General features: G+C 40.1%; 1 protein-coding gene across 2 annotated transcripts in view; it reads right to left on the reverse strand.

Annotated features, from left to right (window-relative positions):
• Positions 1–16,650, reverse strand: part of LOC147728085 (broad substrate specificity ATP-binding cassette transporter ABCG2-like) — a 514,375-nt gene that overhangs the window by 303,867 nt on the left and 193,858 nt on the right. For both annotated transcript variants that reach the window (XM_086961970.1, XM_086961971.1), the window contains exons 3-4: positions 15,805–15,864; positions 2,454–2,568 (exon numbers count right to left, since the gene is read on the reverse strand). In XM_086961970.1, the coding sequence (XP_086818096.1) occupies positions 2,454–2,568; positions 15,805–15,864 (175 nt within the window). The remainder of the gene's footprint in view (positions 1–2,453; positions 2,569–15,804; positions 15,865–16,650) is intronic.

A 16,650-nucleotide genomic window follows, 5' to 3' on the forward strand; every position in this document is an offset into this window, starting at 1 on the left:
TAAAACCTTGGAAATGGGGCATCAGTCTGTTGAAGTTTAACCCATTTACCTAAATTTGTGCACTAATCTACCAAAGGAAAACACAGAACAAAACAAGGCCACAGTCAGATGAAAAAAGTAAGGGCAGACCCAACCTGATTAGACAGAATATAACAAACGCCAGGAAGATTGCTCACTCAAGCAAAATTAGTATGTGGAATCCTCAGAACAAAGTATACGGGCTCCACTTTGAGCCTTTAGACAGAACTAGAGTAATAACAAACCTGATTTTACAGTAATTCGCGAGATCATCTTAGATATATGGAGGGCACTAGGGACATGTTATGAGCATGACATGAAAGGCTGCATGAAGTGTGGGAGGGGAGGAGGAGGGCTGTCCCACGGCTGTAACGTTCTTTATTGTGTAATCACTGACTGACAGTTAAAGGACAATTAAGAAACAACTGAGGGTCAAGTAATCCCTACTTACTGGTTCTAGTGACTGGAAATGCATCTGAAGGGACCTTGGCTCAGAAGAGACACAAGGTCAGAAGGAATCATTTTAACAATTTAAACATATTGCCTAAAAGGGCAAGCTTGTATCAGAGCGTGCCTTGGTGGCCAAAACATTGTTCTTCGCTAATACATAGAAAATAAAACACATTGTACAGTAGAATAACAAGGAATCATTCTTACTAAAAGACATCCCAATTATCTGTAAACTATAAGGAAATTTCATGAAATCCTAGTCCTCTTAGCTGTACCATTTTGAAGAACCCATTCTATTGTACTAAAAGACATATGAAGTTCTTCCTAGTGTCCTATACTCAAACGGAAGTGATTGTATGAACTGAATGCTGTAGACATGGACAAAGAGCATTTCATTATATTACTAGACTTATCATAATAACAACCGTGTACATAGAGAACTGTAAACCAGAGAGCTGTGCTCTACCAAAATGCTGCATTTTGATTATCTTCTAGTGGTCGATATCCACCCAAAAAAGTCATAGCTAGTACTTGAGACAAGCCTCATTACACTATCAACCACCATTGCTAAATGTTTTTCCCCTGGCAGCTGAATGCAAACATCAAGGAGTTCAAATTGAGGGCTAGAGTGCTAACCTAGCTCACAGAATGCCCCATGTGCTGGGAAATGTGCTAATGCAGAAGACAGCTTTACAATCATTCATTTTTTATGAGCAGAAAACAGAGTATGTGTATGAACAAGGTTCTCATTTCTGCTGCTTCAAAGTCCACAAATGCACGAGTCCCCAACACCATTCCTTTCCATGTGTTTGTATTATATATTTAAAGAATTTAAAGTCTGTAAAAACTGTGCTGCGCATATCTGCTTTCATTGTGTCTTAAGAAAGCTGCCCCAGTGCTTTGTCTGCTGTGCAGTGTTGCTTACTTTAAAATATGTTATAATTAACTAACTACCTTTGGGCGTAGTTGCTCATAGAAAAGAAGGAAAAGTTCTTATACTCAATAAATGCATATTTTTAAATAGGTTTGTCATTTCCTTATGCTTAACTTAATATAAAATGACACAGAAGACAATTCACAGACAGACAGGGAGAGGCAGCTTCTTACAAAAGGAAGTTCAGAAATGAACTTTTTAAACAGAAGCTCAATCGGAGAAACTGGAAAAACCTACTCTACAGGAAAGGGTATAACTTCAAGGGTTAAAAACCAACTACATTCAGGAGTGCCTCACATTTCTTTTGAATAAGAGAGTTAGGGTTCTTGTTGTTCACCAAAACACTGTTGGAGGCTGCAGTAAAACCCTGGGGAATCAAGTGACAGACGCCTGCTGCTGTTGGAGGTAGTTTTATGCAGCATGCAAGACTTATTTCATGGATGATGAAGATGTGTGTGCATTTATAGAAATGTTGTCCTCATTTTACCTTCTGAAGCACTAACCATACTTTCCATGGGGAAATCATGAGGGAAAACCATTTTCTCTCCTCTCAAAGATGGGTAATCACATACCAGAAAAGGGAGAGAAATTTTCACAGGGAAAAATCCCCTTAGAACTCACTACAATTCTTAAAAGCAGTAAGACACCAGTATTAAATTATTCATATTTTCATTATAGTTTGTGATCACCCTTTCTATATACTTCTTATTGTAGCCCTCAAAACCAGGCATTTAACTGCAATGCATTTGAATAGTGCAAAACTTACAGATTCTTATCACCCAAACAAAAAAAAGTATGTGCTTCCACCTAAATAGAACCATGCAAACTCCAACATACAACAAACAATTTTGTGAATTACACCCCAAATCTTAAGGGTCTAAATGACAACAGCAATATTATCCAAGGGGGAGGATACCAACAGTTAGTTATTGACTGGGTTGGAGTAAGCCCCTCCCCAAACACTTCTAGTCAATAACTATCTTGGAGTACCTTCAACAGACTTGCTTAAGTATGGGGCAAAACATTAATGTAGGCTCACAGAGTGACTTACTTGTACAACATAGCCTGAGATGCATTTAAAGTTAGGGGGTTGAGGGGCTCCATCGATCAGTACGTCTCCTGAAAGCCCATGCGGATCTTTCCTCGCAGCTAAGACATCCAGCAATCTGGAATCAGAAGGCAGGATTATTAGCATGTGCAATCAGTATGATATTTACAATGCAATGAACACAGATTCAGTTATTTGCAAACCTTCCAGTGATAAAACCTCATGTCTGAGCTTGGGAGTTACCAAGAGACTCAAACACCCCCATCTGTTTGTATTACAGAACATTTGCAAAGTTTCAATATACACTGCCATTACATATTTTTTAAATGATTGTACTATATGAAAAACATGAATGAACAACGGGTGTGGAAGGAAGTGTTCAAAGTTTTTACTAACCACTTGGTGTGGGTGAGTGTGTGTTTGTGTTTTTGTCTATGATTTTTGACCACAAGGACAGATTTGCACAAAATCTGGGAAATCACAACCCTAGTCAGCTGCACTCTAGAATATAGATCCAAGCATGAGAAAAAAGTTAAAGGGGATGGAAAAAAGTGTTTTCCTCACACTTACAGCCTAAGAGATCTGATTGAGCAAGGAAGCATTTTCCCCCCCGTCATCCCTTACGGAACCACAATCCCAAAGTTGGAATGCCATGTGCAGCTGGAGTTGATTGCCCATGGTAAATGGGACACAGTGCCTGGCCTGTGACTGAGATTATATATATATATATATATATATATATTCACTGAAAAAAAACAAGGGTTAAGGTAATGTTTCAAGTTGGCAAATTTGTCAATGGCAACCTTAACGTTTAGAACTAAAAAAAACATAGAAATTCACCAGTTATAGTTAGCAGCACCATGACTTGTGCCTCCACCATGCACTGCTTATGCCGTCACATATGACATCACTCATGACATGTTCTATGATATTGTTTATGACACCACTGAAGACATCTCAAATTACATCACTGATGCCATCATTCAGTGAGTGTGCAAGTGTGTTTTATAGTTTATGTAGTGCGGGTAAGTACCATATTATTTGTCTACCTAATGTTGTACTTCTTTTGTCCAGGTAATTGGTTTAAGTGTTTACAAAACACATGTGCTGTTAATGCACCATAGGTGTGTAGAGGTATATACACATATTTGTATTCAAGAGTAACTTTGTGCGCAGATGAGTTGTCTTGTGTTCATTATATTCCACACAAATGTTTTGTTTCTGCAGAAAAGGTTATCAACAGGAGTAAAATTCTACGTAGTAGAGATTATAGGGCATATGTATGGGATTTTGGCACTGGGCAGTGCAGCAAGTCACTGTGCAGCAAGGTGTGACATCCTTCCAGTCCAGGCCTTTGTTTCTGACTCATGGGAAAGTTCACCCCTCCTGGCAAGCGGCGGCATAAGCTGCAGGCTGGGAGCCAGAACACAGGAAAGGTTATGGCAACTGGATGGGCAACCTCTAAGGTTGTAATTTATGGGATAGGTATAGTATTCTCTTTAGTTTTTGCTTTTCACTTTTCTCGCCAAGTGACGGGTGTTTCATTCGAATTGGGTTTAGTCACAAAGTTTGAACTCAGTTTCGATCTACTGTTTTCCAGGGTTAACCCACTGAATCGCTTGGGTAGATGACTACCTTTCACAGATTTCTTAATGCATGGAAGACCCCAATTACAACAAAAAACTTGGAGAAACATACAAGTGCTTTTTATTTCTTTTCCAACTCCCTACAAACTGTCCGAATTAGAGCTTTTATGTTTCCTATTCCATTTATAGCTACCCCCGACGTAGGGTTTTACCGGGAATGCATTGGGATATGGAGCCCATTATTTGTGCAAGAAGTTCAGTATATTGACATATTGTTATAATTTGATTCTACAGGTGTGGAGCAACATTTGTGCTTGAATCATCAAAGTTGATACCATCACTTTTCACTAAACTGCTCGAAGCATTGAAAAACATCAGTCTCCTTTCGAAAAAGTGTCTGCTCAGGACCAAAGAACGGTAACAAAGATTGGTTATCCTGGAAGCCTGAGGAACATACAGTTGTGCACTTTGGGTTTGGTCCACCATTGTGGTCCAGCTATTCATGAATGAGTATTCAAGCACCTGGCAAAGCTCAAACCACTGCAGCACACAAAAATATTTTTTATTTTTTCAGAAGTATTTGATTCATGTTCCTATATGCTAATTTTATGATTATACACTATACAAGAGCATTAGAACATATCTGTCAACCTCTTAGGTAGCCACCTGGGTGCATGCCAAATCGTCCTCCACACAAGGTTTGTGTCAGGGGTGATGAGGCACCTTGTTTGATACCAAACATGATCTATTTTGGGGGTATCGTAGTGGAGCTGCCAACCTTGGGTTTTTCCTGGTGGCAGCCCATGTTATCCTATGTCAGATAAGCTTGCAGTTACATGTCCAGACCTTTAATCTAATGCACCCTTCCTTCTGACTTCAAGAGGCTTTCTATAGGGGTGACTGGCTTATATTAAAAATAGTGCATTGACTTTGCCACACATGGTGAGGGCAAAGTCGAGTTAGAGTATTTTACACTGCTCCTGCAGTCTGCAGTAGCAGGCCTGCTGTCATTAGTTTACTTGGGTCACAAACAGTGCTTCAGGGCCTGGTGACACCTTTAATACCCATGCCCTGGATTTGAGCACAGCTGCATTTGTCAGTGCTTCAATCCCCTTGAGGACCACAGTAGAACTGTGTGAAGTTGCCTGTTGATAAGCCATTTTGTCTAATTATAGTATTTATGGTTGGAATACTGGAAGTTAGAAGGTAAAATCAAAACTAGTGCTCTTTGCACTGAAGTTTTGAGAAATCACTCCCATGGACTGGCCTGCAATATGAGAAGGTCGTCCAGTGTCCCATTATCTCGAATGGGAATCATTGCAAGGTTCTCCAAGGATTTAAGATGTTTCTGGCACATCAAAACTGTGATTTTGCTACTGCAATGACAAATTGGCAGGAAATCCATAGCACTTCTGCTGGATAGTATGAAAAATGTTCTCTGCACAAAGCTGTGTATTGACGTCTGTCTAATTCTGATGTCTTGGTGAAAGCTAATTATATAAATATTTAAGCCCGCAAAATAGTATTGTTTTATTTTTTAAGCTTTCCACTAATGGTAACCGGAACATGATTTGTCTAGACTAGATGGAGTACCTCTTATTAGACTGTTAATTGCTACTACAGAAAACATTTATTGATTTGAGTGTCTGCATATAAAAAAAGAGATTGGGGGTTAATTTAGAACCTGGCTGGTGGCCTTCCGAGAGTTCACTAGGTCAGCAGAGGTTAAGGCCTCCACTACCCTGATGGAGGAACGCCTCCCATAGTTAGAGTTCCCTGCCAGGCAAGCAAGGATCTCTGTGCCTTCAGAGGATCTGCCACTGGAGGGGGGCAATACAGAAGGTACTGAAGCTTTAACAAGCATGCTTCATATGTGATGCACCTACTTGGCACAGTTTTTAGAAAACAACAAAATAAATGGCTTGACAAGCAGGGGGCAATGTGCCTTTCCATACTTGGAACCGTCATTGATAGCATGCTGGTCCTGGGTAGGGAACCGACTGACGGTGATCATCCCCTAAATAGAATGACATTACTAATACAGTCAGGCCTTTCCTTCTTTCTGCCCATGTAAATAGGTCTGTCCCCCCAGAGCCTCAGCGGTCGGATTTCTAACCCCCTGGTTTAAGGACTAAGTTAAAAGCACAAATACAAATTAGAAATACCACTTGGCTGCGGCCAAAACACAACCCACTGAGCAGTGCAGTGCAGGTTGTGCTTTCTGGTCCAAATTAATCCCATTAGATGAGTCCAGGGACAGGCTTGAACTCCAACCCCTGTTCCATAAATGAATAGCACACTCAAAAAAGTATGAAGAAACAGGGAATACAATTTGTAAATGTTTATTTCTAAAAAACAGATCTAGTGCATACAATATGAATGGTAACCATACACAGAATGAGAAAATAATTCTATGACCAGCGAAAACAGTAAGGACATTCTCAAAATAATTAGTTTATTCCTAGCATCCTAAATACTATTGTTACTTCTAAGCACTTTGCTAAAACGTAGCAAAAGATGCAAATAGCAAGCCTATAAGTCAAGTTTCTTAAAATAGAAAGCCTAGCATCCCTGTGCATGGTACAAAAATATCTGTTTAGCTATTCTCTATCACAGCCAATGCCCAGGTTTAATAAGCAGTGCCCGACTAAAAGCCACTTCTCTGTCCTGCTCCCAAACAGCCCCCCGACTGAGGCTAGTTGTCTTTCCAAACCAGCGCGCCCACTGACTTGATAGTTCCTTCACAAAACTCCTCCAAACTATGGTCAAATGCCTGGGTTTTATATTATCTGGCACAGATGTTATCTCTAAGCATGGGCGGAAAATCCGTTTCGCTCGCGGATTTTGCGGATTTTCGGTAAATTCGCAATCCGCGAGATCCGCGAATCTCCTGCAAAATCCGCAAATCCGCGAGCAGCGGATTTTATGGCTTGCTCGCACTGTTCGCGTGAGTTCGCGGCTTGCCAGTACAACTTCGCACCCCGCGAGTAAGTGCTAAATTGCAGAAATACGATCTTAGCAAAACTGAAACTACTTACCAGGTTCAAAAGTTCAGGCTCATCATTAGTAGCCATTTCCTGTAGTGCTTCCTGAGGGGCCCCTCCAGAGTTCAGTTGCCAGTTGCAACTATTATGTGACCCTGCTCTGAACCTCAGAATAGTTACACATATGCCACAAAGGTCCTGAATTACAGCTAAGGGAGACAAGCAGGAGCCAGGCTGGAAGTTAAAATCCATTAATCAGCCCCTAATTCATTATTGTCAGTTGGGGCAGGGCAGGTGTTGTAACTAATTTTGCAACAATGAAAGCACTTAGCAAGTGCAAAAGATCACTAATCAGGAAGCACTAAGGAAGCAGGTGCCAGCTAAAAAAATATTCTGTGACACATTAATCAGCCCCAAATTAATTCAGGTCACTTGAGGCAGGGAAGGTGTGCTTTGCTTTGCCGAAAATAATGTACACTGGACAACCAGAGGGTGTGGTGATGAAACAGAGGGTGGCATGGGTGGGCCAGAGGGTGGCATGAGTAGTCAGAGAGTGGCAGTGGTGACAGAGAGTGGCAGTGATGAAGAAGAGTGTCCCAAACAGGCTGGACACGTAGAAACAACAAGTTCGCAAAACTTGCGACCCGACAGGTAAGTTCGCAAATTGCGAAATTGTAAAAACCCTCACGAACTGGCAGAAACACGCGCGAACACAAAAAAAAAAAAAATCCGCAAATTCGCGGGAATTCGCGGATTTTGCGGATTGCGAGTTCGCAAATCCGCAAAATTCGCGAACGCGAGATTCGCAAAATTCGCCCATGCTTAGTTATCTCCTGTTTATAAACTGAAGACACTATGTCTCAATAAGGCAAAGCAAGTATGGAGATAAATGTGTCTTTTCGATTTACACATAAAACAGCAAAAATATGTCAGGCTATATATGAGGCAGACATACTACTAACAATTCTGCGCATGTCTAAAACATCACACCTTCTAATAGAAAGAGATAAAAGAATCTGCAAACAATCAAATAGAAAAGGGTCTAAACAGGACTAGTCACAGTGTTCACAACAGGTATTTACTGGAAACAGTGTGTTTGGTTTGATATTGGGTCACTGGTTTCTTGTTAATAGCTCTTCCTCAGCTTTCTATTCGTACCAGACCCTCAAATATAGCATGTATCAAATTTCAGAATAACTTATACATCTCAGGACTTTTTAATCAACATCTTTGAAAAACTGTACTGAATAAATGGCCTTTGTCCTGTGAATAAGCCCTTTCTTGGGTGAAGACTTCCATCCAATTTGGAGGATTGGGATGATATATTGACTTTGTTTTGAATGCATCTATGCATGCGTTTATGTGTGTAGTATATGTATAGTATAAACCGAAAGGCAATTGAGCTCTGTCCAGCATCATCGGCAAAGACACAGTCAAATAATTATTGGAGGTGTAGCTGGGTTCTGAGAGCAGAAGTGGGCTTCTACTGTATTGTGATGTAGTATTTTTTCAAGAGGTGTGTCTTCACCTCGTTCCTAAATGGATCAAGTTTGGTTCTGATGAATAAAGAGATGTTGTTCCATTGGCTGAGTGCATAGAAGGAGATCTCTAGACCTACCTGTCCATCTCCAATCCGATGGTGTCCCTGTTTTGTATGTTCCATGGCTGCCAGAGATAAGCATATCGCAAAAACAACAGTTGATGGACAGAATGCAGAACAATATCATACATTCACCCCAGTACAGAGATCTGGGCCTAAATCTATAGTTTTTTTGCTCACCACACCACCCCAGTTCAGGCATGGCCATATGCAAATCAGCCTTGACCCTGTGCCTCATGGAACAGTCCAGCCCGAACTGCTAAGCCATGTCTTCCCTGGACCGGAATCAAGCATCCTAGGACCGGTTTCTGGCTATCTGCCGTCTTCAGCCAGGATAGCTTGACTCCAGTGGCGTGGAGAGCACGGCACTCACGTTTGAGCATACCCGTCCCACTCGGGTTGACAAATGCAAAAACAACAGTTGATGGACAGAATGCAGAACAATATCATACATTCACCCCAGTACAGAGATCTAGGCCTAAACCCATCGTTTTTTTGATCACCACACCACCCCATTTCACCATATGCAAATCAGCCTTGATCCTGTGCCTCGTGGGAACAGTCCAGCCCGAACTGCTAAGCATATCAGCAGGACATGTGGGGGTGCCAGTCCTGGTGGCTTTGTGTATGAAGTTGCTCGTTTTGAAGATGCTACAGGCCAGGAAGGGGGTCATTGGAGTTTCATCAGGGTGGAGTTGATTAGGTCAAATTTATTCAGGGTTTTGGTGAGGTGTCAGTCTAGAGTATTGGAGAGAGCTGAGGCAGATTACACTGATGTGATATTAGAGTTGAGCAAAGTCTTCTATTTTTGATGATCTTGCTCATGAACATTAGGTGAGTCATGGGACGGTAGGTAGCAAGATCATCAGGATTTGGTCTGTGTTTATTCATGAGTTGGAGGCTTAGGGATGTCCTGAGAGCCTTTGGGTAGGTGTCTTGAGTGAGGGTGCATACACGACGGTGAGTAGGAAGTCAGAGAATTTCTTCAGAGGCGGCTTTGATGTTTTGGTATATTTGTATGCAATAGGATCTTGTGCTGCTTTTCAAACTGGTGATAAGACAGGTTTGCCACAGGTTTAGAGATAAACCAAAATCCAAAGCTACTAATTTGACATTATTAACCAGGTATGACACTTGAAAGAGCAAAACAGGCATGCGTGTGCCTTGCAATGAAGAATATTAAAGTGATCCACAAGAGAATATAATGGATATGTATGTTATGTTATGTTAAAAAAACTTGTAATGCACAACGTATAACCAGATGTTTCTTGGCGCTAGCCAAAGTGCAAAGCAAGTTCAGAAAGACAAAGCTACTGATTAAAAAGCCAGGTTTTTAGGGAGTTCCTGAATTGTAGAAGGGAGGGGCTGATCTAATGAGCATTGAAATGGAGGAGATTCCTTTGTTTGGTTGCTCCTGTCAGGAAGCTGCTTCCTCCCCATTTATATCTAACTATGTTTATTTTGAAGGATCCCAATGATCTTAGATTTCTTGTGGGGGTTATACCATGAAAAAGCTGTCTTCAAAAAGAGTGGTTCAGAGTCATGGAGGGCCTTATAGGTAAGACAAAGAGATTTGAATGTAATCCTATTCTTTACATTTAGCCAGTGAAGATATTTTATGGCAAGAGAGACAGATTGATGCCTGGGCAGTCCTAGTAGTAATCTTGCGGCTGAGTTCTGCAGAACTTGAAGTTTGTTGACATATTGGATCTACACGTAGTTGCATAAGCTATTACAGTAGTCCATTTTTTAGAGTATTAAGCTGGAAATTACGGTCTTCCTGGCACTAATGGGGAGAAAGTATAATATTTTCCTAAGGATTCTAAGGGTGTTGTAAGAGGATGAAATAACTGCATTGATTTGCTTACCAAGATTTAGTTTATCATCCAGGATGACCTCAAGACTCTTGGCTTTGTTGGTGGGGGCGGGTAGTAGTCCCATTCTTGGCAGCCAACAGGGTGCTGACCAGACGTTAGGATTATTTCCGAGTAGGCTCACCTTGGTCTTCTCAGAATTTAGCTTAAGGCAATGCTAGCTCATCCAAGAATTGATTTGACTCATACTATTGAGGATTGTCTACGTCTAGACTTTTTTCTTAAAATCCCATGGATTAAGTACACAATTGAAACCTTTTCCAGGGTGTTTGGATTAAACGTTACACTAGATCACTGTTCTGCCTCGGACTTCTCTAAAGAGAGTCTGAAATCAATCTTTTTAGATCATTGTGCAGAAAAACGAGATATGGATGATCTCAAGCTTTCCACCTGTATACGTTATAACCAATTGAATGAATTCGTGGGCCTACATCCCTACCTCCCCCAGGTGACTAAAGGGCAACATCGGTTCGTCCTCACCAGGATGAGGATGGGTACGGCCCACTTATTGGTTGCATTCCCTGAGATCAAGATGCGCCCTATAGGTCCATGTCGGTGTGACAACCTTTCAGAACAAAGCACAGAGCACTCTCTACTTGTATGTAACCTGTACAGTGAATATCGAAAATTCTTTTTAAAACCTTTATTTATTAAATATGGAGCAAGAACTATTAAAGCGGCAATGAAGTTACTTTTTAATTTGCATCACCTTGACATCTGTTTTTATACGGCTAGTTATATACTCAGGGCTATCAGCTCTAGGAAAAGCATGATTTTTTAAATTTACAATTTTAAAGTAATTTATTTATTGGAACCGTTCTTTTTATCATCTGACATATATATGTATCTTACTGTATTTTTAGCAGATTGCGATTGCCAAGTGTATTTTTTGTTTAATATGTGGTGTATGTATTGTTATGTACTTTTATGGACATGATTTACATGTCTCCGAATAAAGTTTTTGACTTTGACTTTGACTTTGATTTGACTCATACAATTCTGGATTTAATGGCTAGTGTTGTTGGAATTATTAGAGGTGGAATGCATGATTTGTGTGTCGTCCGCGTAAGAGGTGAGCAAGAAGCCAAAAGATCGAATAAGAGGGGCCAGTTCAGCTACGTAAATAGTAAAAAGAGTAGAACTAAGTGATGAACCATGTGGAACTCCACAGGGCACAGAAAAAGATTTAGACAAGAAAGTGTCTACGTTGACCGCATTTTCCTTATCAGAGAGGAAGAATGTAAGTAATTTAAAGGCTAGCTTGTTTATGCCGATTGCTTCCAGACGGTGGATCAAGATGGAATGGTCCACTGTGTCAAAGGCTACCTATAGATCTAACAGGATCAGTGTTGCTGATCTGCCCTCATCCAGGATAAACTTTAGTTCATCAGTGGCCTTAATGAGTGCCTTTTCGGTGCTGTGCTCCGTTCTGAATCCAAATTGAGTGGGATCAAGACAGTTATTCTCTTTGATGAACTGATTCAGCTGGGTGTACATAATCTTTTTGATTATTTTGGAGGGAAAGGAGAGTCTGGAAATGGTCCGATAATTAGCCGGATCTTCCGGATCAAGATTAGGTTTTTGTTTAGAGCGGGAGAATGGACGCCCTTTTCCAAGAAACAGTGAAGATACTTAAGATAAACATGGAATTAAAAATATCAGTAAGTTTAGAGGCTATGGCATTTGAGATGGGCTTAAGAACTGAGGGATTGCACTGATCATCCAGTGTGCCGGATTTGGTGGTCTGTACAAGATCCTCCGTTTGCGCTATTGTGGCTAGGGAGAAGGTGTCCAAAATGGCCAGTGGCAAGTTGCCATCAGAATGGTCATCCAACCTGATTCTGACTATTGGCAGATTTTTGTTACTGGAGTGATCAAATAGCTTAGAAATGTGATATATTTTATTTCTAAGGTGCTGAATTAGTATCACAAAAGGACTGACTAATCCAGTCTCCTTTATAATCAGGCTGTCTGGTAAGTTTGTTCATTATCAGGTAAAGTTCTTTCACATATTTTTTTGAGGATTCAATTTGTGAGGTCTTTGTATGTAGTCTTTTCCTTAACTAGAAGAGTTTTATATTTAAATAGGGAAAGTTTGTAAATTCGCTAAAGCTAGTACTTACATATAAACAGGAGAAAGGAGTTTTCTTTAAGTTTAAACAACAGTAAATGTATTTTTATATCACTTTAGACTCCGCAGATTAGATCCTTTAAGGAAGTTCTAGGATAGAGTTTTTATACTAGGCAATAAACAAAGTTTATGTGCGACCATAGGATGCCCAGTGTACATCATAAATCGATCCTTATTATTGCATAATTACACAACCTAATATAGCATTTCTTAACACTGTCTACCTGGTGTTTCTCTATACATAAACCCCCTGTCAATCCCACGAGATCCAGTCATGCTGCTTTACAATGGCCCTGGCATTTTTCAGCCTCTCTACAATGGAAGCTTGAACCCAAGTTGAGCTGCCTGAGGGAGCACAGGCATATATTGATCCATTAAATTTGCCCACACCAAGTACTTACATTGGTACATTTGGAATTGGAATTCTTTCACCCAAGTTGCTTCCATCTGATTAACTGATTGAACTACTAAACAGTTCATGTAATTGGCAGGACTTCACATATTTAGTGTTGGGGCTCAATCTGCTAGAGAAAATATGACTTCTGACTTCTTTGAAGTCTGTCGAAGACAAAAAGAGACCTAAAGATTGTCACATTGGTCTGATGACCACTATTTTACATTTCATCAGGTTCCTATATAATGTCAGGCAACATTAGGATGCTTCAAACTCACATAACGTGCACATTGTTGCTTACCATAAAATAGGATTTTCCTAGCTTAAAGGAAGACATAGTTGGGGTCCTTTATCTATATTAATTTTTATTCTTAGCTTCAGACTGAGGTTTTACAAGCTACAACCATCTGGACCACTTTTCGAAGTTGTATGAAAGGTGCACAACATAGATCCGGGATGGCAGGATCCATGCAAATGTTTCTGTGCTGTAACTATGTACATTATTTACATTCAAGTTTCTTATATATAAATTTATGTATGTGGGTAACTGGAAAGGCTGTATGGGTTCAGAGTGCATAAACTGACATCAGACACCTCCACTGTAGCTATATAAATGTAGTTTTGCGACCTGGAAGATTAATGTGCTACATAGGTGGAAAAGTCCCAGGGAATCTTTAAGTTCTTTAAAATGTATAGACTCAATTAATGTCTATGTTGATATGGTCAAAGACAAGCAGTGAGATGATGAGCTGTGTGTCATACGCCGCATGACGTTATTTGACTTGTTATGGGTTTCAGTAGTTCCAGCCTCATATAAACGTCTTGGGGTGTATGGTTTGCTATTGCATTTTGAAACTTTGCTGATATGGATTAGTTAAGAAAGGTCAATACATAATACTTCCAACTTGATGTACGTATTTATCGAATGCCTCTTGCATAGTGGAGTAGAATTGAGGCAATACGGCATAGTATGTAATATAAGAAGTAAAATTGCTAGCTTCTTGACAGGGTAACCTGTCAATATCTCTCTTCAGTGACAGAGTTTTACTTCTCCACCATATTCGACCAACAACGTGTACTGTTTTAATTGGTTTAGCATTGATAGAAAGCATATTATATCTTCACAGTACACATTTTCCACCATGTGCCACTAATTAGTAACATCAGTGCCCTTGTCTAACCAGGCTTGTCTGATTACACAGATTTGTGAGAGACACTTTTTTTAAGACAATGTAAAAACAAGCAGGGTTATTCAGACAATGTGGTAGAGTCTGAAAGTGAAAAACAATGTTGCAAATTTTCTCAATTAAATCTTTATAAGATACTAGACTCATTTAATTTGCATGGCATGCAATATCTTTTGATTTTTCCAAGCTGTACAAAAAGGAACAACGTATTATTAGTATATGAAGGCTGCATACTTCCTTACAGCTTTCCACATTTTGAAACAGCTGTCTTGTATAAGTGGGCCACAGAAATGGGAACTGGACATACTATCCCTGATAACAGACTTTTATATTTCACCAGTGTGTCCATGTGCATATCTGCTTATTGTTTTTTGCGGTGTGTGGGACCTTCAGCCACTTCTGCCTTTTCACCCAAGAGAGCTTTACATTCTGTGCTGTATTTATGATTCTATGTATATGCTTAAAAACCACCATGCAAAATTTGTTGGTAAAAATAAAACACTACAAGTTGAATGTGGTGCACATGCGGGTGGGAGAGTGGCATCAATGTATTTCCAATATTGCACATCAACATGCTCCCTCATTGTATATCACCCTCAACACCCATAATGTACAAATCCCTGTGCTCCAGTGTTGTATGCCAATCCATACTCTCATCATGCACATCATTTGATGCTCACCTTATGCACAGCATGTAGTGCTTACTGTGCGTCCCGGAGGAACAGCACCAAGTGTTCCCCATAAGGTGTAGTAGTAGTGCTCCCTTGACGTACATCACACTGAGCCCTCTGCTGCAAGTCATCCTCTGTTCCACTGATGGGCTTCATTCTGGGCCACAGCTGCTATGGACTATGTTTCACAGATAGTCTGTGTACATTTATGACTGTACTTTAGTCTGCATGTGTCTATTGTTCCCTGTATAGATACACACAACCCTGTCAAGTGTCTCAGGTCCATGTGTGATGTGCTGTTCCAGACCAGATTATTTTATTTAAATTCTGAGACTTGTCGTCTTGTTTATGTCTTTAGAAAACAGGACATGTCCTATAATTCAAAGAAAATAACCTGAACTGAAGCAGCATATAGTTTAAAGTTTAAGTTTAAGTTTAAAAATTTGTATAGCGCACTACTCACCCAGAGGGTCTCAAGGCGCTTGAGAGAGGGGGTACTTTACTTATCGAATATCCAAGTTTTTAGTTGTTTTCTGAAGGAGAGGTGGTTCTGTGTAAGGCGCATGGACCTCTGCAGCTATGTATATATTTATTGAACTTTGTCAAAATAGTGTGGTGAAGGGTGTGCTGGTCAGTTTACATTCTCCACGTGTGCCTGTATATTATTTGCCCCTGGGTGTATGCATTCTTCAACAGAAAAACCTACTGGTATTGTCGATGCTTATTCTGTAGTACTGTGTTACCGTTCACTTTGGATGATTCATGAGGTAAAGACGATTATTTCTTTTATGGAGAGTTTGAAATATTTAAAACAAAAGATCCCCATACATCCTCATTCATAACTTCATCATCACACAGGAGTAGACAAATTTAAATTTATCTTGACATTATTGACCTTAGAGATCACAAACAAAACATTTTACTTACGAAGACTTGCCGCTGCCCGTTGGTCCCAGGATTGCATTGAGTCCAGGTTTCATAATCCCACTGCAAAACAAAAACAAATAATACACTCCTTTAAAAATATAAATAGGGTTTCTCTGTAGAAAAGGGAAAGTAATGGTCATAATAGGGGCCAAGGTGAGTGTGGGTCCAGCGTAATGTCAGGTTTAAGATCGTGATTTTCACATATGCGGTGATATTTCATAAGAAGTGCAGGCTGTAACGGCAAACCACAGCAGCCATCTTTAAGTGGAACATGCAGCCTTATCTAATCTGCATGTTCTGTCATTTAATATACCAAGTACTTTTCTTTATTTAATTCACAACAAAGGGCCTTTTTTTCATTTTAACAGTTGGGCAGACATAGTTCTCGATCGCAAACAAAGTGGATGTCCTGGCAGACATAGTTCTTGATCGCAAACGAAGTGGATGTCCTGGCCACTGTTTACATATGTCATTAATAATAATGCACTTGTAATACAGTGGACAGGATTTCCACCACATTTGTTGACGTTTCTGTCCACCAGACTTTTTTTTAAATTAGGCCCTTGGGTTCCACTTCTAATTTGAAATGTTTGCTGCTTATACACATCATTTCTAATTCTTATTTTACTATTTTTCCCCCTTCAACTCTTCCATCGACCTTACTGACCCTTGGTTCCCTGATTGTCATTGGCTTAATGTTGATCAATCACTACCGTCCTGCAGAACCCTCCTACTACTTCCTCAAGGAAACTGTTGTAGGAGGGTTCTCTAGACCAGAGTAATTTTAATACTATTGAAAAGAAATCAGAAAGAAAACACTGCTAGAATGGATGCAGGGACATCCAA

This window comes from Lissotriton vulgaris, chromosome 3_1, assembly GCF_964263255.1.
Source record: "Lissotriton vulgaris chromosome 3_1, aLisVul1.2, whole genome shotgun sequence".
Taxonomy (NCBI): Eukaryota; Metazoa; Chordata; class Amphibia; order Caudata; family Salamandridae; genus Lissotriton; species Lissotriton vulgaris.